Raw genomic sequence first — 22,696 nt, forward strand, 5'->3', positions numbered from 1 at the left:
CTGTAACTGAATATAAGCATGGTCATGTGTTCAGGACAGAACGCTTATCAAAAGTGTGAAGTTTGGGGCAGATTGGACATTCCATGCCTGAGTTACAGCAAATTCATATTTAATTGCAGTAATATCATTCTTTAGCACTTAGCTAAGTGTTTGCTATTATGTTTTAGCATGTCTCTAGTATGTTGGTAGGATGTTTAGCACCTACTGGCATTTTTTTATATGTTATTAGGAGTCAAGAACAGTGTTAAACGTCACTTCCTGTTGCCAGCAGGTGGCGCTATGACTATAACTAAATATGAGCATGGACATGTGTTCAAGAGATAACTCTTATCAAACGTGTGACGTTTGGGGTAGATTGTACATTGCCTTCTTGAGTAACAACAAAGTCCTGTTTCATTGAATTAGCATGCTTTAGCACTTAGCTAAGTATTGCTAGCATGTTTTAATATGTTTCTAGCATGTTTAGAACTCAATGGCATTTTTAACATGTTGCTAGAACGGCATCAACGTGTTAAACATGTCACTTCCTGTCGCCAGTAGGTGGCGCTATTACTATAACTGAATTTGAGCATAGGCATGCGTTCAGGCCATGATTCTTATCAAACATGTGAAGTTTGGGGCAGATTGGACGTTCCATGCCTGAGTTACAGCAAATTCCTATTTAATTGCAGTAATAGCATGCTTTATCACTTAGCTAAGTGTTTGCTAGCATGTTTCTAGTATGTTGCTAACCTGTTTAGCACTTGCTGGCTCTTTTATATATGTTATTAGGAGACCACAACAGTGTTAAACATGTCACTTCCTGTTGACAGCAGGTGGCGCTATTACTATAACTGAATATTCTCATGTAGATGTGTTCAGGCCATGACTCTTATCAAACGTGTGAAGTTTGGGGCAGATTGGACATTCCATGCCTGTGTTACAGCAAATTCCTATTTAATTGCAGCAATAGCATGCTTTAGCACTTAGCTAAGTGTTTGCTAGCATGTTTTAGCATGTTTCTAGTATGTTGTTAGCATGTTTAGCACTTGCTGGCACTTTTTTTATATGTTTTTATATGTCCACAACAGTGTTTAACATGTCACTTCCTGTTGCCAGCAGGTGGCACTATGACTGTAACTGAATATGAGCATGGTCATGTGTTCAGGACAGAACGTTTATTAAAAGTGTGAAGTTTGGCGCATATTGGACATTGCCTTCTTGAGTAACAACAACATCCTGTTTCATTGAATTAGCATGCTTTACCACTTAGCTAAGTATTGCTAGCATGTTTTAACATTAGCTAGCATGTTTTAACATGTTTCTAGCATGTTTAGACCTCAATGGCATTTTTAACATGTTGCTAGAATGGCATCAACGTGTTAAACATGACACTTCCTGTTGCCAGTAGGTGGCGCTATTACTATAACTGAATATTCTCATGTAGATGTGTTCAGGACAGAACGCTTATCAAAAGTGTGAAGTTTGGGGCAGATTGGACATTCCATGCCTGAGTTACAGCAAATTCCTATTTAATTGCAATAATAGCATGCTTTAGCACTTAGCTAAGAGTTTGCTAGCATGTTTTAGCATGCTTCTAGTATGTTGTTAGCATGTTTAGCACTTGCTGGCACTTTTTTATATGTTATTAGGAGTCCATAACAGTGTTAAACATGTCACTTCCTGTTGCCAGCAGGTGGCGCTATGACTATAACTGAATATGAGCATGGCCATGTGTTCAGGACAGAACTCTTATCAAACGTGTGAAGTTTGGGGCAGATTGGACATTCCATGCCTGAGTTACAGCAACTTCCTGTTTCATGGCGAAACATCGAAATTTGTAAGGCCGCCGAGGACCCGCCCTTCGACGAAAACTCAAGATCTTCGCAATTTAACGTCGCAAAGGCCTTAAGATTACACTCACCAAATTTGAAGATGATCAGATTAAAACTGTAGGAGGAGTTCGTTAAAGTACGAGGCCTGAAAATGGCAAAAACTGCACAAAAATCTGAGAGGAAGTTCAAAATGGCTGACTTCCTGTTGTGTTTAGGGCTATGCTCCAAGAGACTTTTTTGTAGGTATTAGGTCATTACACGTATGTACCGAATTTCGTGCACGTACGTTGAACGTTGCGGGAGGCGCACTCCGTTGAACTTTTATAGGTGGCGCTATCGAGCCATTTTGCCCCGTCCAATTCTGAAACCTATATCAGATGTAAATTTTCGCCAGTTCTGACGCGTGTGCAAAGTTTCGTGAGTTCTCTTACGAGAGGTTCTCTCGTATTGCGTAGTTGCTACGCTACGGGAAAGCCTTTCTTTCTCGAGATACTGAAGCCAAAAATTATCCTTAATTTTTATAATCTTGTCAACGCAGTGCGGCAGCCTGCAGACCTAGGGCGAGCTACTAGCGTGCCCATTGGCTGCCCTGCGGCAACTGCAGCAGCCTACCGCTGAGCCCTTGGCGTGACGTCACGACCAATGAGCGCGCTTGGCGCGCTTAATGCGTCACAGCCCGCGAAAAAGGGGGGTGTGGCTTAGCGTATATAAACAGGGCTCGGAGGCTGCTTCTCTGATTTCTGTCTTTTCAGCGAAGCTCTTCGCATCGCTGCTCTCTGAGGAAGCCGCCGTTGAATCAAGCGACCAGCACGCCGAGGATCTCAGCCTGAGGACGCCGGCCGCCTTCGCCGCCTTCAGCTTTCCCTGCCTGCTTCGCTATCCGGCGAATATATCCTTTACTGCTCTGTGTTGTATGTGTGTGTGTGTTCGCCCCCGCGACACACTTTGCATCTAAAAGAGCGCGAGGCGTTGTTGCAAATGCCTCGCTCATCCTGTGGCTCGTGCAGAGCCTCGCTCAGCGACGGAGACCGCCACGTGGTCTGCGCTCTCTGCCTGGGCCTCGACCACGCAGCCCGCGCCCTCTCCACGGGCGGCTGCGAACAGTGTGAGGACTTCCGATGTCGACCCTGCGGGCTCGACTCGCCATGTTTGATGATCCTCCACCTTCCCCGGCTGCCTCTTCAGGGCCGCGAAAGAAGAAACGCCGCTCTCAAAGGCCTCCCGAGCCGGTGGTTATAGCTGAGCGCTCGCCGGAGCCCCTCCCGCGAGCCTCGCTCTCTCCTTCTCCCCCGCCCTTCACCGATGCGCAGCGGCCGGCCACTGCCTGCACTGCCGTCGCCTTAGGGGATGAAGCAGATGACGTTGCTGACAGCTGCTCTCTGCTTGCTTCGGACAGCGAGGAGTGGTCGGGCTCTCACCGCTCCGCCTCCTCGACTCCAGAGTCTGGCAGGTCCCGCTCCAGTGTTGACGCGGAGCTTATCCGCCTCCTCACCAAAGCGGTCGACCGACTGGGATTGGACTGGTCCCCACCCAAGGAGCCCGCGCCGAACCGACTCGACGGGTGTTTTCTGCCTAGCCGCCGCCAAGCGCCAGCCTCTAGGTCAGCACCCTTCCTGCCCGAGCTCCATGCGGAGCTATCGAAGTCGTGGAACGCGCCCTTCTCCGCTAGACTCCGCTCATCTGTCTCCTCGGCCCTCTCCCAGGTGGACGGGGCCGCCGAGAAAGGATATACCGGCATCCCTTCCGTTGAGGAAGCGGTGGCAACGCACCTTTGCCCGCCGTCTGCTAGATGGCGCTCAAAGTCTGCCCTGCCGTCCAAAGCCTGCAGGACCACATCAGCTCTCGCCGGCCGCGCATTCGCCGCCTCCGGCCAAGCTGCTTCCGCCCTGCACTCGATGGCTGTTCTCCAGATCCTGCAAGCCGACCTCCTCCGCGAATTGGACGAGAAGGGCTCGGATCACACAGCCTTAACAGATCTGCGCAGCGCGACGGACCTTTCGCTCCGCGCTACCAAGACCGCTGCACAAGCCATCGGCAGATCTATGGCCGCGCTCACCGTCATCGACAGACACTTATGGTTGACGCTGGCGGATATGAGTGAGTCAGAACGCGCTGTTTTCCTCAACGCCCCGCTCTCGCCCACTGGCCTCTTCGGCCCTGCGGTCAGCGGGATTGTGGACCGCTTCTCTGAAGTACAGAAGGCGTCGCAGGCTATGAATCTCTTCCTGCCCCGCCGCTCGAGCCCAGCCGCAGGCCGCTCTCAAGCTCAGCCTCCTGCGCGCAGCTCCACACAGCGCTCGTCTCGGCCACCAACTGCTTCGCAGCGACGCCAGGGCGGCCGCCCTAGGTCGCGCTCAACCAGCCGTCACAGACCGCCGCCCCCCCGGGGTCCGCGTCCCAAGATAACGCTGAAGTCTGAGCCCGCGAAGTCCTCCTAGCACCCGCAGGGAGGAAAAGATGGCTGAGTCCCGCTGCGGCCGGACCGCCATCAAAACGCCCAGCTCTGTCAGTCCCCTCAGTACAGGCTACTGCAGCAGCTTACACCGCAGCCAACGAGCCAGTAACACCACTCGCTCGCCTGCACACAAACGCCGTTTTTACGGCGGCCCAAATAAATCTCAGAAAGAGTGTAAATTCGGGTTTTCCGGCTCCGGCCGAAGGTGTTGTAAGTGTAGAAAATGTGCCCACTCCCACGTGCTCACTGCTTCACACAAACACGGTCCCCATGGTAACGCGTTCAGAGCGCTCTCTCATAAAGCGGTCACACACCGCTCGAGTACTAAGTGTAGTAAATGTGCCCACAACTCTGTGCTCACATCTACCCGTAACTCGCTCTGCCACTCGGTTACCCCGGGCAACAACGGCTCAGGCCGAGAGTATTATAAGTGTAGAAAATGTGCCCACTCCCATGTGCTCACTGCTTCACACAAACAGGGTCCCCATGGTAACGCGCACAGAGCGCTCTCTCATGAAGCGGACGCAAGCCGCTCGAGTATTAAGTGTAGAAAATGTGCCCACAACCTTGTGCTCACACCTACCCGCTGTTCGCTCTGCCAGTCAGTTACCTTGGGTCACAGACTCTCTAAAGCTCCCAAACACTGGCCATGTCATAAGTGTAAATTCTGCGCCCGCTCACGAGCACGCGCACTCACTTTTAGACATTATAATCCCCACGCCACTCTCGCGCCTGGGATGTTTGACAGCAAATCACGCTCCATCCGATGGGACCGAGCTACTGAATGCTGTTCAGTCGGCCAATACTGTTTACCAGCCCCCGTGTTCGAGCACCAGCGGCGCGCACGCCGCTCCATCCTCTCTGATACAGGTTCCCCATCCCGCGCAGCGCGGCGATCTGAACCCAGAGACCATTCGACCCCTAGCTATGCATGAGAAAGCATGGGAAGCGATTCAGGGCGCGTCAGAATGGGTGCTGAATACTATAAAACACGGCTATTCGCTTCAATTCGCTCGTCGCCCTCCGCGCTTTACAGCACAGACGGAGACGAGAGTGAGTTCAGAAGCTGCGCACCTGCTTCAAGCAGAAATAGCGAAGCTGCTGCGCAAAGGGGCTATAGAACAGGTTCATCCTTCTCTGAGCGAGTCGGGCTTTTACAGCCGCTACTTCCTCGTACCCAAGAAGGACGGAGCGTTAAGACCTATTTTAGATCTGAGACATCTGAACAAAGCCCTCATGAGACGGCCGTTCAAAATGATCACAACCAGAAAAATCCTCGTGCAGATTCGCCCAGGAGACTGGTTTATCTCTCTCGATCTAAAAGACGCATACTTTCAGATCCAGATAACTCCCCGTCACAGGCCATTCTTGAGATTCGCCTTCAACGGTCGAGTATATCAGTACACAGTCCTGCCCTTCGGCCTGTCTTTGGCACCCCGTACATTTACGAAATGCATGGACACGGCCCTCGCTCCCCTGAGAAAACAGGGAATGCGAATACTGAATTATCTGGACGATTGGCTTATTCTAGCGCAGTCAGAGACGGAACTTGTGTCTCACAGAACAGCGCTTCTCAGCCATTTGGAGGAGCTGGGTCTCTCGGTCAACTGGACCAAGAGCTCGCTATCGCCCCGTCAGTCAATTTCCTTTCTTGGAATAGAACTGGACTCGGTGGCTATGACGGCCAGACTGTCGGAGCAGCGCGCGCGCCGCATCCGCCTCCTCGCCGCATCCCTCCAAATAGGCAGCCGGGTTCCGCTGAGGACATTCCAGCGTATCTTGGGGCATATGGCCTCAGCTGTAGCAGCGCTCCAGCTGGGCTTACTGCGCATGCGCCCGCTTCAACGCTGGCTGAAAGCGCGCGTGCCCCACCGAGCCTGGGCGGCCGGCGGCTTGCGAGTCAGAGTGAATCAGGGCTGCATTTCAGCCCTGCAGCCCTGGCTGGCAGCCGAATGGTATCTCACGGGAGTGACTATGGGAGTGATTTCACACCGGAAAGTTGTCTCGACAGACGCTTCCAACCTAGGTTGGGGAGCGCTCTTCGAAGGCAGACCGGTCTATGGCCGCTGGTCAGACCAGGAGAATCTCCTACACATAAACTGTCTAGAGATGCTCGCGGTCGAGAAAGCGCTCAAACACTTCCTCCCATTCCTCCACGGTCACCATGTTCTAGTCCGCACGGACAATACATCGGTAGTGGCCTATGTGAATCGCCAGGGCGGTGTCAGATCAAAGACGCTCTGCACCCTGGCGGAACGCCTCCTCGTGTGGGCTCAGCACCCTCTGCGCTCGCTGAGAGCCGCGCATGTGCCTGGCCACCTGAACGAGGGTCCCGACAGACTGTCCAGGGACAACGTTCCCCCTGGGGAGTGGTCTCTACACCCCCAAACAGTCCAGTCACTGTGGCGCCGTTTCGGCAAAGCGAAAGTCGACCTTTTTGCGTCAAAAGACAACGCTCATTGCCCAGAGTTCTTCTCGAAGAACGAGGACGCGCTGGCCCAGACCTGGCCCAGCGGCCCGTTGTACGCTTTTCCCCCGGTCTCTCTGCTGCCTCAGGTCATCGAGAGAATCAGGGAAGCGCGCCACTCAGTGCTCCTCATAGCCCCATGCTGGGAGAACCAAGCTTGGTTCCCGGATCTAATACAGCTGGCAGACTCAGCCCCCTGGCCGATACCGGTGAAGAGAGACCTTCTCTCTCAAGCCCGCGGCTCGATATGGCATCCCCATCCAGAGCGCTGGTCTCTGCATGCGTGGAGCCTCAACGATTACACGCTGATCTGCCAGACGGGGTCATGAACACGATCATACAATCTAGAGCCCCCTCTACGAGGCGGCTCTACATGTCGAAATGGTCAGTGTTTAACAGATGGTGCACTGCTAAGGGGCTCGATCCACAGACATGTGGGGTATCGCGAATTCTGTGTTTCCTTCAAGAGCTACTGGACGCGGGCAGGTCCCCCTCCACGCTCAAAGTCTATGTTGCGGCCATTTCAGCGCTCTCTGTTTCAGAGCGGGGCCGCGCATTAGGAAGGAACGAGTTCGTCATCCGCTTCCTTAGGGGAGCCAGGAGGATGAACCCCCCGCGACCCCCCGCGGTTCCTATGTGGGATCTTTCTCTGGTCTTGGAGGCCCTGAGAGCGCATCCCTTCGAACCCTTGGAAACTGTGGATATGAAATACCTCACGCTCAAAACCGTTTTTCTGATAGCACTGTCTTCAGTCAAACGAGTGGGAGACCTTCACGCGTTATCTATTAACGCCGCGTGCCTCGAGTTCGGACCTAATGACTCCAAAGTCATTCTCAGACCGAGGCATGGGTACGTTCCCAAAATTTTGGGCACTCCCTTCAGAGCACAGGTCATTTCCCTCTCAGCCCTGCCAACGCACGGCAGCGAGGCCGATAGTAATCTCCTCTGCCCGGTCAGGGCGTTGAGAAACTACATTTCACGGTCCGCCGCTTTCAGGCGCTCGGATCAGCTCTTTGTTTCGTTTGGTGGGCGCACCAAGGGTCTCGCCGCCTCGAAACACAGCCTGTCCAGATGGATAGTGGACGCTATTGCTGTGGCTTATGCGTCTAAAGACCTGCAGTGCCCATTGGGCATTCGAGCTCACTCCACCAGAGGCATGGCCTCGTCGTGGGCGTGGTCCAGCGGGATTCCCATTCATGACATTTGTGCAGCGGCAGGCTGGGCCTCCCCCTCTACATTTGTTAGGTTTTACAACCTGGATGTTCCCACCTTGCAGGCGAAAGTGTTATCAGTCTAAGTCTCGCGTATGCCGGCCCACTATCTGTGCGCGGGCTACGGTGTGTGATTTAGCTCTACTGGTTGAGCTGCACTATGCAGGGAATTGTCAGTTCGGACCGGCCGTGCCGCTCCTAACCCCCTAGTGTGTGCTTATGTACGGCGCTAGCCCTCTTTGGGCCGCCCGGCTCTCCGCTATCACGTTCCCCGGGCTCTCCCTGGGACTCATTCAGTGGATGCTGGGCGCGCACGGCGTTGACAAGGGCGTTCCCGTAGCGTAGCAACTACGCAATACGAGAGAACCTCTCGTAAGAGAACGTTTCGGTTACTCACGTAACCTCTGTTCTCTCTAGAAGAGGGAACGAGTATTGCGTAGCCCGCCGTGCTCGCGCCACGAGCTCATTTCGCTTCATGCGACAGAAACCAGAGAAGCAGCCTCCGAGCCCTGTTTATATACGCTAAGCCACACCCCCCTTTTTCGCGGGCTGTGACGCATTAAGCGCGCCAAGCGCGCTCATTGGTCGTGACGTCACGCCAAGGGCTCAGCGGTAGGCTGCTGCAGTTGCCGCAGGGCAGCCAATGGGCACGCTAGTAGCTCGCCCTAGGTCTGCAGGCTGCCGCACTGCGTTGACAAGATTATAAAAATTAAGGATAATTTTTGGCTTCAGTATCTCGAGAAAGAAAGGCTTTCCCGTAGCGTAGCAACTACGCAATACTCGTTCCCTCTTCTAGAGAGAACAGAGGTTACGTGAGTAACCGAAACGTTTTCGCGCATGTTTAGGCCCTCAAAAATGCAATTCAATGCGGAGAAGAATAATAATAATAATAATAATAATAATAAACAGAGCAATTCCAAGAGGGTCCTCACACCATCGGTGCTCGGGCCCTAATAAGCAGAAGATAAGGTGCGTGTTTGTGCATGTGTGTATTAGGTTTCACCTCTTCATATCTGCTTTTTTTTTTTTTTTTGCTTGCCAAGTTTTATACAAATGCTCTGAGACAGAGAGAGTGAGTATGTGTGAGAGAGTTAGTGTGTGTGTGTGTGTGTGTGTGTGTGTGTGTGTGTGTGTGTGTGTGTGTGTGAGAGAGAGTGTGTGTGAGTATGAGATAGTGTGAGAGAGTGAGTGTGAGAGTGTGTGAGTGTGTGTGGGTGAGAGTGAGTGAGTGTGTGTGAGTGAGAGTGAGAGTGAAAGTGAGTGAGTGAGTGAGTGAGTGAGTGAGTGAGTGTGTGTGTGTGTGTGTGTGTGTGTGTGTGTGTGTGTGTGTGTGTGTGTGTGTGTGTGAGAGAGAGAGAGAAAGAGTGTGAGTGTGAGAGTGAGTGTGAGAATGTTTGAGTGTGTGTGAGAGAGAGAGTGAGTGTGTGAGCGTGTGAGTAAGTGAGTTTGAGTGAGAGTAAAGAGAGTGAGAGAGAGTGTGAGTGTGTGTGTGTGTGAGAGAGTGTGTGTGAGAGAGTGAGTGTGTGTGATAGAGTGAGTGTGAGTGAGTGAGTGAGTGAGTGAGTGAGTGAGTGAGTGTGAGAGTGTGTGTGTGTGTGTGTGTGTGTGTGTGTGAGAGAGAGAGTGAGAGTGTGAGTGAGTGTGTGTGTGTGTGTGTGTGTGTGTGTGTGTGTGTGTGTGTGAGAGAGTGAGAAAGAGTGTGAGTGTGAGTGTGATAATGTTTGAGCGTGTGAGTAAGTGAGTGTGAGTAAAGAGAGTGAGAGAGAGTGTGAGTGTGAGTGTGTGTGTGTGTGTGTGAGAGAGTGAGTGTGTGTGAGAGAGTGAGTGTGAGTGAGTGAGTGAGTGAGTGAGTGAGTGAGTGTGAGAGTGTGTGTGTGTGTGTGTGTGTGTGTGTGTGTGTGTGTGTGTGTGTGTGTGTGTGAGAGAGAGTGAGAGTGTGAGTGAGTGTGTGCGAGAGAGTGTGAGTGTGTGTGTGCCTGTTTTACATTGCATTTATACTCCAGTACTACGCCTTCATTTCTCTGTGGAAATTTTCAGATTTATGCTGAATTTATTGATAAAAAATGGGTCATACTCCCCTAAACATAATCAAAGGGTTAAGTTCATGTATACATATAAAACAGTAACAACATCACCTTGAGGACAGAGCCAGCGCCTGATCCAGGGTCAGTGTGTCAAGATTGGCCAGTTTAACGGGAGTGATGTGAAGAAACTCACCAGACTATAAAATGAAAAACAATATTATTAAGTATCCTGTTAAACAGCTGTTATTCCATCCTACAGTTATTCTGTGTGGTACACACACACACACACACACACACACACACACACACACACACACACACACACACACACACACACACACACACACACTCATTAAACAAAAAATAGACATTTAAATAAAGCAGAAATTAGATTATTACCATCATGGAGTCTCTGCACAGAAACAGCAGGACTGGCTCATCAATCTGGCACTTCTTTAATGAACAAGTCCTGGATCTACTATATAAGTTTGGCTGATATCAGGGGACTTTTATTCTTCTGCTCTAACGGCATCAAAAGGGGATCCAGTGTTTCTGGTTATATTCTGCGGACTGATTCCACATACTTTACCACATGTAAATCTCAATGGCTCTCTATGCAACTGGAAGATTTTCAACCCATTTGTGGGAGTGGAAAAAGAGGCGAGTTTTGTTTGAGCTCTTCTTACAGGGACATTGTGAAAAACTGTGCAACAGTTCCTCAATAGTGAAGCGGACTCCTCTACTCATCGGGCCAGTCCAGCTCCAGGCCGAGGAAAGACTTCACGATCTCTCCGGAGTAAAACTTCAGCTGTGTGTCGATGCCGATGTCCACGAGCGCTTTAAAGAGGATGACGTCCTGGGGCCGCCCGTGGAGCTTCAGCACGCAGTGAAGCGGCTCCAGGTTGGGGCTCTGAGAGTGTGTGATCCTCCTGCCGACGGGGTGTGTGTCGGGGTGGCACTCGCAGGGGGTCTGGGCGTCCACACACAGGTCTCGGTGTCCCGCCCTGAAGAACACCAGCTCCCGAAGACCCTTCATCATCATCGCTCTCCCTTCGGCTGCCGGGATCACCTTCCCGTGGAAATCACACACAACGTCTCCTTTAGAGAACGGACGGGTCGCAACCACTCCTGAAATCAAGAGGACGTTACATTGTAAGATCAAAACAACAACTGAATACACATGATGCAGGAAAGCTACTCAGTGTTTTAGTTCCCGGTGCAGCGGACACTTGCGCCCTATCTTGCACCCAGCGCAATTGACTTTGTACAGCGACGCATGTATCATTCCTATTTTACACCCGCGCACAGCGGACTTTTCCCTCCACAGACGCACGTCGGTAAATTAGGGAATGAACTTGCGCTCCCGGGGGCGGTTCAGTGAAAAGAGGAGGCGTGTTCCGGCGCAAACGTTCCTGGTGCTATTTTGCAGTTTCAGAAAACAATTCCTCCACAGACCAGGAAAAACCTAGTCTAAAGTCAGTGACGCATGTTATTCAGATGCTATTTTAAGGGCGCATGCTTGGCCATAATGTAGCGTGTGCACAACACGCATACACTTTGCTTCTCTCATCTACACAGACGCAGCAGTTTTCATTTTTAGAAAACCATACATAATTACACGGAAAAATATTACCACATGAGGGAAATCATTGTTGTGTCCATGAAGATGTGAAAAATAGGCCTAAATCTAGCTTACACATTTATCCAAATTATCATACGTCTGTTTAACCGAAGCTTATTTGGGTGTGTTTCTCCATCCCCAATGTCACTTCTCTGTGTTTTACGGCCCTGACGAGAACGTCGGTCTCCTCGGCTGTGAACCGCTCCTGGCAAATCCGCCGTTATAACAGCAATCCGCCATGGAACAAGCGCGCCTGCTCTTAAAGGGAATGTGAGATGATGCTCTGATTGGTTTATTTCACGTTACGCCCAAACCACACCTATGAGTAATGAAGCGACTTCAGACCAACACATTTTAGATTTGCGTCCAGATCCGCCCACAAAGTCACTTGCGTTTCGCGTTTGATACTTGCGTTTCAGATCGTTAAAATAGGGCCCAGGGCGTTTACAGATATAAACAAGTTAAATTCAAGACTTTAAGACCTTTTAATGAAACTTTAAACCAAACCTGTGATGGAAATACACATAATTACATACGTATATGTAAAAAGAAAACAAAATATCATTGCTGTCATAAATGCTATTTATTAGTATGATATACAGTGAACTTTTCATATAAGCAGACAATATCCGATATATAAAAAGATCCCACAAAAGCATCGTATCCCCAAGATATTTGGTTGTGTAAACAGTTTATTCCGAAGAAATATTTTCATCAGCGTTCTATAAGCTTTTGTATACTTAAATCTGCATATTTTTTATATTTTTGACAATTGTTTTTTACTTTATTAAATGTATATTTCATGTCAAATTCTTACATTTGATAAATGAATTCAATATGCACTTTAGAGCTGTTACCAATTAAACAAAATAATGTATACTGCAAAATTACAACTGCAATAAATAATGCTATGAGATTAATATTTTACATTTTTGAATATACAAATAAGAACTTACTGTTCGAGTCATCAAGTCATTCCTGGAACTATTTTCATTGGTAAAACAGAACAAAAATATTCAATATTGTGTCTAAAATGCAAGTAATTTAATAATAACTACTTGTTAATTGAACTAAAATCCCTTGTCCCATTATGTTAACTATATCATTTGTTATATATAAAAAAACTTTTTACCTCAGGACATTTCTTCTGTGAGTTTCTTTATGTGTGCAGTTACGCTCATTTGTTTTGATTTCTCCACTAAAGTCTCTAAAGAAACTAAAGTCTCTCTCGAGCCTCAGAAACACTATCCATTATCAATCGCTGTTTATGTAATAAAATCAGAATCACTCGTGCCTCTATGATTCACTGGTTATTTGACAGACACTGGGTTCGTCGGACTGCAGAAATTTTAGCGGTAATGTGACCAAAAATATCTCCTATATGCGAATTTTGTCTTTGTTTTGGAACACACCAGCTTATTCATAACCTTAAGGCTAACATATTTATACTAAAAGCTAAAAAAAACGTACATTTTGATTTCAGGGGCCATTAAGGACCTGTGGGCACCCTGTAACACTTGCTAAAATGTACATTTACGTGATGGTATTTTCTCTTCTTAGAAGGAAAATGAAAGCTCTTCTTACCCAGGCCGTGCTCGTCACCGAAGTTCTTGACGGCCAGCCCGGTCCAGGTCTGCTCAGACACACACTTTATTATAAGCTGATTTGCCTCAATGCTTGGAGGAGCTGGCTTCCACAACCTCTCGATCTCTTCTGGCTTCGGGGAGTTGATCTTCCAGCCCTCCTGCGCTATCAGCCTCGCCACCTTTCCAGCTGAAGCCTTGCTGTGTGTGAAGCGTGCTGAAGAAAGAGTTACATAACTTTACTCATGCGAGTCACAGTGAATTAATGGGTTAGTTCACCTGAAAATGATAATAACCTCATGATTTATTCACCATCTAGTCATCCTAGGTGTATATGACATTCTCCTACCAGACGAATACCATCAGAGTTATATTAAGCAATATCCTGGCTCTTCCAAGCTTTATAATAGCAGTGAATGTGAGCCCAAAATGTGAAGCCCCCAAAAAAGTGCATCCATCCATAGGGTTGGGTATCGTTTTAATTTTAACGATTTGGATTCCTAATTTCGATGCCATAAGGTAAAAAAAAAAAAAAAAAAAAAATTACATTTAGTCTTATTGTAAAACATTTAATTGTAGCTGAATATCATGAACAAAAATCAACAGGCTAAAGTCAAGTCAAGTCAAGTCAAGTTTATTTATATAGCGCTTTTCACAACATAGGTTGTATCAAAGCAGCTTCACAGTAATAAATTAAAACAATACATCAATGTTTGTTTCTAGTGGAACGTCCACGTTTGGTAATGCTGATCAATGGTATCGTTGATTGATTAATTCAATTAAATATCCCCAAATATCCCCAACTGAGCAAGCCAAAGGCAACAGTGGCAAGGAACCGAAAAACTCCATCAGGTGACCTAATGGAGAAAAAAAAAAAAACCTTGGGAGAACCCGGGCTCAGTCGGGGGCCAGTTCTCCTCTGGCGTTTATGAACTAGAGACCGGATTTAACTGTAAGATTAAAAGTATTATATAAATGCCTGGCTGAAGAGATGCGTCTTTAATCTAGTTTTAAACTGGGAGAGCGAGTCTGAGCAACGAACAGTATCCGGAAGACTATTCCAGAGTTTTGGAGCTAAATGTGAAAATGCTCTCCCTCCTTTGGTGGATCTGGATATCCTAGGTATGACCAAAAGCCTCGAATTTAGTGATCTTAAAGAGCGCGATGGATTATAGGGCGATAAAAGATCGGTTAAATAGACTGGAGCTAAGCCGTTTAGGGCTTTATAAGTCAGTAGCAATACCTTGTAATTAATACGTGACTTTATAGGTAACCAATGTAGAGATGATAAAATTGGTGTTATATGATCATATTTTCTTGATCTAGTAAGAACTCTAGCGGCGGCATTTTGGACTAACTGTAGCTTGTTTATTGAGGATGCAGGACAACCGGCTAATAACGCATTACAGTAATCTAGTCTCAATGTCATGAATGCATGAACTAACTTTTCTGCGTCAGAAACTGATAGCATGTTACGTAGCTTAGCAATGTTTCTAAGGTGGAAAAAGGCTGTTTTTGTAACATATGAAATATGATTTTCAAAAGACAGGTTGCAGTCTAGTATAACACCCAGGTCTTTTACTGTAGAGGATGAAGTAACAGGACATCCTACTATGTTAAAGTTGTATTGTGAGAGGTTTTGTGGGTGGTTTTTTGAACCGATGATTAGTACCTCTGTCTTGTCTGGATTCAATAAAAGGAAATTGCGCGTCATCCAATCTTTTATATCTTTAACACACTCTGTCAATTTGGATAATTTAGCGTTTTCATCCGGCCGTGATGAAATATATATTTGAGTGTCATCAGCATAACAATGGAAACTAATTCCATGTTTCCTTATAATATTTCCAAGTGGCAGCATATATATTGAGAATAATAGAGGGCCCAACACAGATCCCTGCGGCACTCCATAGTTTACTGGAGTTATGATCGATTTTTCTCCATTTAAATAAACAAAATGGTAGCGGTCAGATAAATACGATCTAAACCAGCTTAATGCTTGTCCTTGAACACCAGTATAATTTTGTAGTCGATCTAAGAGTATTGTATGATCTATAGTATCGAACGCAGCACTAAGATCAAGTAAAACTAGTATTGAGATACAGCCTTGGTCAGAAGCTAAAAGTAAATCATTTGTGATTTTAACGAGCGCAGTTTCAGTGCTATGATGCGGCCTGAACCCAGACTGAAACTTTTCATAGATGTCATTTTCTTGCAAGAAAGAGCCCAGTTGAGAGGTCACAACTTTTTCTAGTATTTTAGACATAAAAGGTAGATTTGAAATGGGTCTATAATTTGCTAGATTATGTGGATCTAATTGTGGTTTCTTAATGAGAGGTTTTATAACTGCCAGTTTAAATGTTCTTGGAACATAACCTAATGATAAAGACGAGTTAATAATATTGAGGAGAGGCTCTTCCACTACAGGTAACACTTCTTTCAATAGTTTAGTTGGTATAGGATCTAATAAACATGTTGTTGTTTTAGATGAAATGATAAGTTTATTTAACTCTTTTTGTTCTATAGTTGTAAAGCACTGTAATTGTTCTTGCGGGGTGATAATTGAGGCCGAATTATAAGGCGCGATTGAGGATTGAACGTTTACAATTGTGGTTCTGATGTTTTCTATTTTCTCAGTGAAGAACTTCATGAAATCATTACTACTAAACTGTAACAGAATATTTTGTTCAGGAGACATCTGTTTATTTGTTAGTCTAGCGACGGTGTTAAATAAGAACCTAGGATTGTTATGGTTGTTTTCTATTAGATTGCGGAGATGCTCAACCCTGACCTCTTTTAGGGCCTTTTTATAACGTGACATACTGTCTTTCCATGCGATTCTAAAGACCTCTAAGTTAGTTTTTTTCCATTTACGCTCTAAATTACGGGTTTCTCTCTTTAGAACATGCGTAGTATTGTTGTACCATGGTGCTTTAATTTTCTCTCTGACCTTTTTTAGTCTAATGGGTGCAACAATATCCAATGTACCAGAGAGAATGGTGCTCATAGTGCTAGTTAATTCCTCAAGTTCATCTGTTTGTTTGGGTTCACTGAGCAGCTGAGACAAATCAGATAAGCTATTTGAAAAATGATCTATGGTGGATGGAAGGATTGTTCTGCCTAATCGATAACGCGGCGCAGCATGATATATTACAGGGGTACGTAATATGCAAGTTACCATGTAATGGTCAGTGACATCGTCACTTTGTGGAATGATATCTATATCGGTTGGATCGGTTCCATGTGATATAATTAAATCGAGTGTATGATTAAAACGATGAGTTGGTCCGGTAACGTTTTGCTTAATCCCAAAGGAATTTAATAAATCTGTAAACGCAGCCCCTAGCGCATCATTTGAATTATCTACGTGGATATTAAAGTCTCCAACAATTAATGCTTTATCGAAATTAACTAATAGGTCTGAGAGAAAATCTGCAAACTCTTTTAGGAAATCAGCGTAAGGCCCAGGCGGTCTATATACGGTAGCCAAGGCTAGAGATAATAGGGATGTTTTTCTAACATCTAAGAGCGTAACATTTAGTACAAGTACTTCAAACGAAATAAACTTATAGCCCGTTTTCTGAGTAACATTGAGAATATCTCTATAGATTGTTGCAACACCGCCGCCACGACCAATCAGACGGGGTTCGTGCTTATAGGAGTATCCTGATGGAGTATCCTGATGGAGTAGACTAAAGAACACTTACACAAGGAATTTTGCCTGTGGTTTAAAAATACCATAGAAAACCAACTAGCCTAACTATTATAAATTTCAAGCATTATTAAAAGGCAAGTAAACACTCAGTAATTAATAAAGAACAAGTAAAAAATTAGGAGTAGCGTAGTTTAAGCAAACAGGGTTGGGCAACAAACTCAAGCTCCTCCCACATTTCTCTGTAAAAATCCTCATTTAATTCACGACTGGCGTTTTGTTTTGCTCTATTCTCTGTGCTTCAGCATTCATCAATGTGTCATGTGTCGGGTCAGAGGTCACTCTTCCGCCGTAAAACGATGCATACGGTTGTCTGCCGGAAGCCAGTGATTATAGTTTATAAAGAAATAAATATATATATTTTCCTTACACATACGCATGGCTTTGCTTCAGAAAGCCTTTAATAAGCCCTGTTGTCGTATGGATTACTCCTATAATAGATGGATGCGCTTTTTTGGGCTTCAAATTTTGGGCTCCCACTCACTTTAAATGATATTTAAAGATTTTTATAATGATGCCATTATAAATCTTGGATTAGCCAGGATATTTTTTTTATATAACTCTGATTGTATTCGTCTGAAAGAAGATAGTCATACACCTAGGATGACTTGAGGGTGAGTAAATCAAGGGGTATTTTAATTTTGGGGTGAAGTTTCCCTTTCATGGCCTAGTTTGTGTCGTGTCAGTGCTGTATTGGTGTATTTTGAGACTCACACAGCAGATATTCCTCTCTCTGTTTGTACTGGGAGGCTCGCCACTTATCATAAAGCACACGGTCCTCTGGAAAACCCGAGTCGACCCGCTGCTTTTTCGAGGGTGGCTGACCCTCCAGAGAAACGGGGAATCTGGCTATGAAGGCAGCGAAGTCTTTTCGTGAAGCGTGTTCCTCAATGCTGGATCCAGCAGAACTCAGTTCAGCCAATGAGGAGTCGTCGTTCAAGGAAGCGCTGGATAAGTGATGAATAAATATAAGAAAAAACACTTGTATAAAAGGACCAGTTGTATAAACATAACCATTATGTTAAGACATTATCTTAAGTACTAGTGTGACCACTAGCAGTTAGTCAGGGGCAGTCCGTTTTAATTTTCGGTATTAAATTCGGCTAATATATAACCGATAAAAAAAAAAGCTATTAACAGTCTTAATGGGATAGTTCCCCCAAAAATGAAAATTAGCCCATAATTTACTCACCCTCAAGTCATCCTAAGTGTATATGACATTCTTCCTTCAGACGGATACAATCTGAGTTATAATAAAACATGTCCCTCTTCCAAGCTTTATAATGGCAGTGATTGGCTGTTTATGTTTTGAAGCACATAAAAAAAAAGCATCTATCCATCATAAACGAACTCCACACGGCTCTGCGGGGGTTAATAAAGGCCTTCTGAAGTGAAGCGATGTGTTAGTGTAAGAAAAATATCCATATTTAAAACTTTATCGACTAAAATAACTAGTTTCCAGCAGACGGCCGTACGCATGTCCTTGGAAGAGCCGGGACATGTTTTAATATAACTCTGATTGTATTCGTCTGAAAGAAGAATGTCATATACACCTAGATGACTTCAGGGTGAGTAAATCATGGGGTAAATTTTATCTTTGGGTGAACTATCCCAGTTTAAAGAAAAAAAAATTGATGTCTAACTTGTAAGACTAGTCTTATAGTCTTACGCAACCGGCCCCAGGTGATGTGTTGAGTCCTTGTTAAATGAAGAGACTGACCCGGACAAGGAGTCAAGGATCTCAGCGGCGTCCACGATGTCCTGAGGTGTAGGATTTCCAGTGTCACTGGACAGGTACAGGTTTACGGCCCTCTGTTTGTGCAGCGGAAGGCTTTGTGAAGCCGATCCAACAGTCCTCCGCACTTCCTGACTATTCACACAGGCCAGTTTATACCTGCAGGGAGAAAACACCACATCAACTGTGATATGACTGTGACTAGGGTTGGGAATCGAAAATCGATTTGAATTGAATGAAATCGAATACTTGGTCAGGAATCGGATACTTGTTATAAAATGCAAATTTCAATTCCTCTTATCGATTCCTTTGTGAGCATTTCGATATGACTTTAAAACATTAAAGGTGCAGTCTGTAAGAATGACAGCTAGTGGTGGAAATATATGGAAGGCATTTTCTGCCAAATTTAAATAAATAAATTAAATGATTAAAATGAAAATTAAAACCAGATTAACGATTTCATTACAGAAAACTGTACGCAAAATATGTGACAAAATTGAGAATGAAATTAAATGATTTCATTTTCACGGTGACAGTGCATCATCCCTGAAAAATAAAATGCAATTGGTGATTTCACATTTCACTTTCACTACAGTCTCGAGGCAAGACTGCCAATATTAAAATGAAAAGCCAAACGTGAAAAAGAAACTACAAATACAGTTTTTACAAAGCTCTTTATTAATGCTGACGCAATAATAGTGACACAATTCAAATTCAAATGTAAATTTTCGTTTTCATTTTAATTCCTCTTTTATTTCACAGTTTTCATTTTCGTTTTCATTTTCAAAGCCAACCTGCATGCAAATTCTATGTTAATGAGTGGGTGAGGCTTGTAACAGCGCTAGAGGCACGCCTTCTGTAAAGCGAAGTCGCTGACGTCCCTGTTGCATGAGTTGAATGTGTGAAACTAAATTATTTAAATGTGATTATATTGTAATCGAGACGAAGAGATATGGCGAAATCTGTTAGTGAGCTTTTGCGGGAGGCTGCCGCAGCATTAGACCGTGGAAACAACCAGCCGGACCAGCATACGCGAGGCGCACTGCAGTTCCTCGACCTGAGTCGCGGGCATCTTCAGTTCCCAGAGAAACTGTTAGTCAAGTCAAGTCAAGTCTTGATCCCTAGCTTTAACCGAGGACCAAGGCCAATGTTTCATATTTGCGTCATGCCTAAAAACGCACTTCAGCCGTGACTTATTCAGATACAGCAGTAGCCTGTGTCTGTCCGCTGTTTACGTGTCTTTTGGTTATTTTACGTTTGTGTACAAAAAGAATCACAATGCCGATTTTCATTTTCAGTAACAACTTCTGGATGAGATCGAGAAAGCGAGTGTAGGCCTACCTGCATTTATAGTAGGCTAGATATATATTATAGCATTTTCCTTCAGGTCAGTCCTATATTCATAATAAAAAACCCGTTTGAATGTCCGGTGTGATATTTTGTACTTTTAAGGGGTTGTCCGTGCCTATATACATGTTAGTTGCGTCTTTCTTCTCCGTGATCACAAGTTTGAGTCATTTCAAAAGTCTTCTCTACTGACTGACTCACTTATTAAGACAGTCTTTGTCTCCATCTAATGGAGAAATAATGTAACTTCTCCTGTTGCTTTATGGTCAGAAACTATTTTTTTTCCAGCGGAAGAAATTGGCTTTTAGTGATTTTACTTCATGAAAGTTGCATAGATACATATTTTTCGGGTTTAATATTTGTATTGTGTGGTAACCGTTTTATAAAAGCAATAAGGTACTCTAGGCTACTGCTGTATCTGAATAAGTCACGGCTGAAGTGCGTTTTTAGGCATGACGCGAATATGAAACATTGGCCGAGGTCCTCGGTTAAAGCTAGGGATCAAGACTTGACTTGACTTGACTAACAGTTTCTCTGGGAACTGAAGATGCCCGCGACTCAGGTCGAGGAACTGTAGTGCGCCTCGCGTATGCTGGTCAGGCTGGTTGTTTCCACGGTCTAATGCTGCGGCAGCCTCCCGCAAAAGCTCACTAACAGATTTCGCCATATCTCTTCGTCTCGATTAGCCTACAATATAATCACATTTAAATAATTTAGTTTCACACATTCAACTCATGCAACAGGGACGTCAGCGACTTCGCTTTACAGAAGGCGTGCCTCTAGCGCTGTTACAAGCCTCACCCACTCATTAACATAGAATTTGCATGCAGGTTGGCTTTGAAAATGAAAACGAAAATGAAAACTGTGAAATAAAAGAGGAATTAAAATGAAAACGAAAATTTACATTTGAATTTGAATTGTGTCACTATTATTGCGTCAGCATTAATAAAGAGCTTTGTAAAAACTGTATTTGTAGTTTCTTTTTCACGTTTGGCTTTTCATTTTAATATTGGCAGTCTTGCCTCGAGACTGTAGTGAAAATGAAATGTGAAATCACCAATTGCATTTTATTTTTCAGGGATGATGCACTGTCACCGTGAAAATGAAATAATTTAATTTCATTCTCAATTTTGTCACATATTTTGCGTACAGTTTTCTGTAATGAAATCGTTAATCTGGTTTTAATTTTCATTTTAATCATTTAATTTATTTATTTAAATTTGGCAGAAAATGCCTTCCATAGAAATAGGTACTGCAGTCCAAATTCAAGATATAGGAGATCGTTGTTTCTCTACTGTAGATTAGGCAACTCTTAAAGTGACAGCAATCTATAATAACACTAATCAAACAACAAAAGACAGAGAAAACTTGCTCATTCTTGACTGGATAACTTTTGTAACTATATAAATAAAATATACATTAGAAATAAAGTGCAGTGCAATTTTACTTTTGATTACAGTTTCTGTTCCTGAATACCTGAAAATCTTAAAGCACCGTTTCAATCGTATCTTTGTTCAGTTGTATATATTTGTTGCGATTGCTAGTATTTTATTAGTTATTTTTTAATTACTGTGTTTGTTTACTAGTCTTTAATAATGCTCGAAATTTATATTAGTTAGGCTAGTTGTTTTTGCTATGGTATTTTTAGCCTGTTGATTTTTGTTCAAGATATTCAGCTACAACTAAATGTTTTGCAACAAGACTAAATGTGAATGATATCCAAGTATTTATTTATTTTTTTACCTTATTGGAATCGAAATTAGGAATCGATAAGCAGAATTGGGATCAGAATCGTTGAAATTCAAACGATGCCCAACTCTAACCGTGACTGACAGGATATAGTAAAGTGTCTCCATTTACACGTGGATCTGTGTAGGTACAGTACGCACATTTCATGGAGGTGGATCACGTCATGTGTCACATTGGAAACAGCTGTGCCGGACGACGACAAGAAAAACCCCTGGCAGAATGTTTCGAGCCTGATGTTCCCAGGCCTGATCTGCTTGTAGTACAGCTGAAAACACTGGAGAAACACCACAGTTATTGAATGTAAAACACTGGCGCTGCGCAATCTGCTGTTTGTATCACGCTAACACTTACAGCTTCCTCCTCCTGTGTCAAGGCTATTTGTATGCTTGCAGTTTTCTCCTTCCTTACGCCGATCACCACCCTGCCACCGTGAGCGATCCGCTCCACCCAGTCCTCATCCTGGGGAACATCGAAAAGGTTTAGTTTAATATTGCAAACGTGTCCAGCATATCCTGAGTACAAACTCATTAACCCTCGTGCAACCTTATGGACATATTTTGTATTTTTTCAGTTTTGTTTTTTTGATAATTTTGCCTGTGTAAATGCCAACTCTATACATTTTGGCACAGGTGTGTATTTTTATTGGAATTTTACTATTTTACCCCCATTTCCTAGCCTGGGTGCCAGCCCGAACCCCGCCCACAGCATTTTTTTGGTCGGGAAGTTCGGTCTGGACTCGATCCGTTGAGGAGTAATTATGCTCGGCTCCCAGAAGGCCGAGCCAATCAAATTGCCAGGGCGGGCTTTAATCGATGATGGACAGATGATCTGCGGTTACGTAATCACCCACGTCATCAAAGAGCGCTTGGGTTGAATTGGTTTTCAACAAAGATGATTGCCGCTGGAGAATTGAGATGTTAAGATTCCGCTATCGCGTCTGTTATAAAAAAAATCGTCAGCGCATTCATTTTAAAAGAC

The 22,696-nt window shown here is 44.9% G+C and overlaps 1 protein-coding gene across 1 annotated transcript in view; it reads right to left on the reverse strand.

The window, feature by feature from the left end:
• LOC307148012 (uncharacterized protein) overlaps window positions 1–22,696 on the reverse strand; it is a 38,592-nt gene that overhangs the window by 2,129 nt on the left and 13,767 nt on the right. Inside the window, exons 5-11 of the mRNA XM_079853185.1 lie at window positions 22,070–22,177; window positions 21,859–21,992; window positions 18,608–18,781; window positions 17,602–17,834; window positions 13,177–13,392; window positions 10,371–11,099; window positions 10,083–10,168 (exon numbers count right to left, since the gene is read on the reverse strand). Of these exons, the coding sequence (XP_079709311.1) occupies window positions 10,711–11,099; window positions 13,177–13,392; window positions 17,602–17,834; window positions 18,608–18,781; window positions 21,859–21,992; window positions 22,070–22,177 (1,254 nt within the window). The 3' untranslated portion in view covers window positions 10,083–10,168; window positions 10,371–10,710. The remainder of the gene's footprint in view (window positions 1–10,082; window positions 10,169–10,370; window positions 11,100–13,176; window positions 13,393–17,601; window positions 17,835–18,607; window positions 18,782–21,858; window positions 21,993–22,069; window positions 22,178–22,696) is intronic.

Source organism: Squalius cephalus (assembly GCF_949319135.1).
Source record: "Squalius cephalus genome assembly, chromosome: 20".
Classification (NCBI taxonomy): Eukaryota; Metazoa; Chordata; class Actinopteri; order Cypriniformes; family Leuciscidae; genus Squalius; species Squalius cephalus.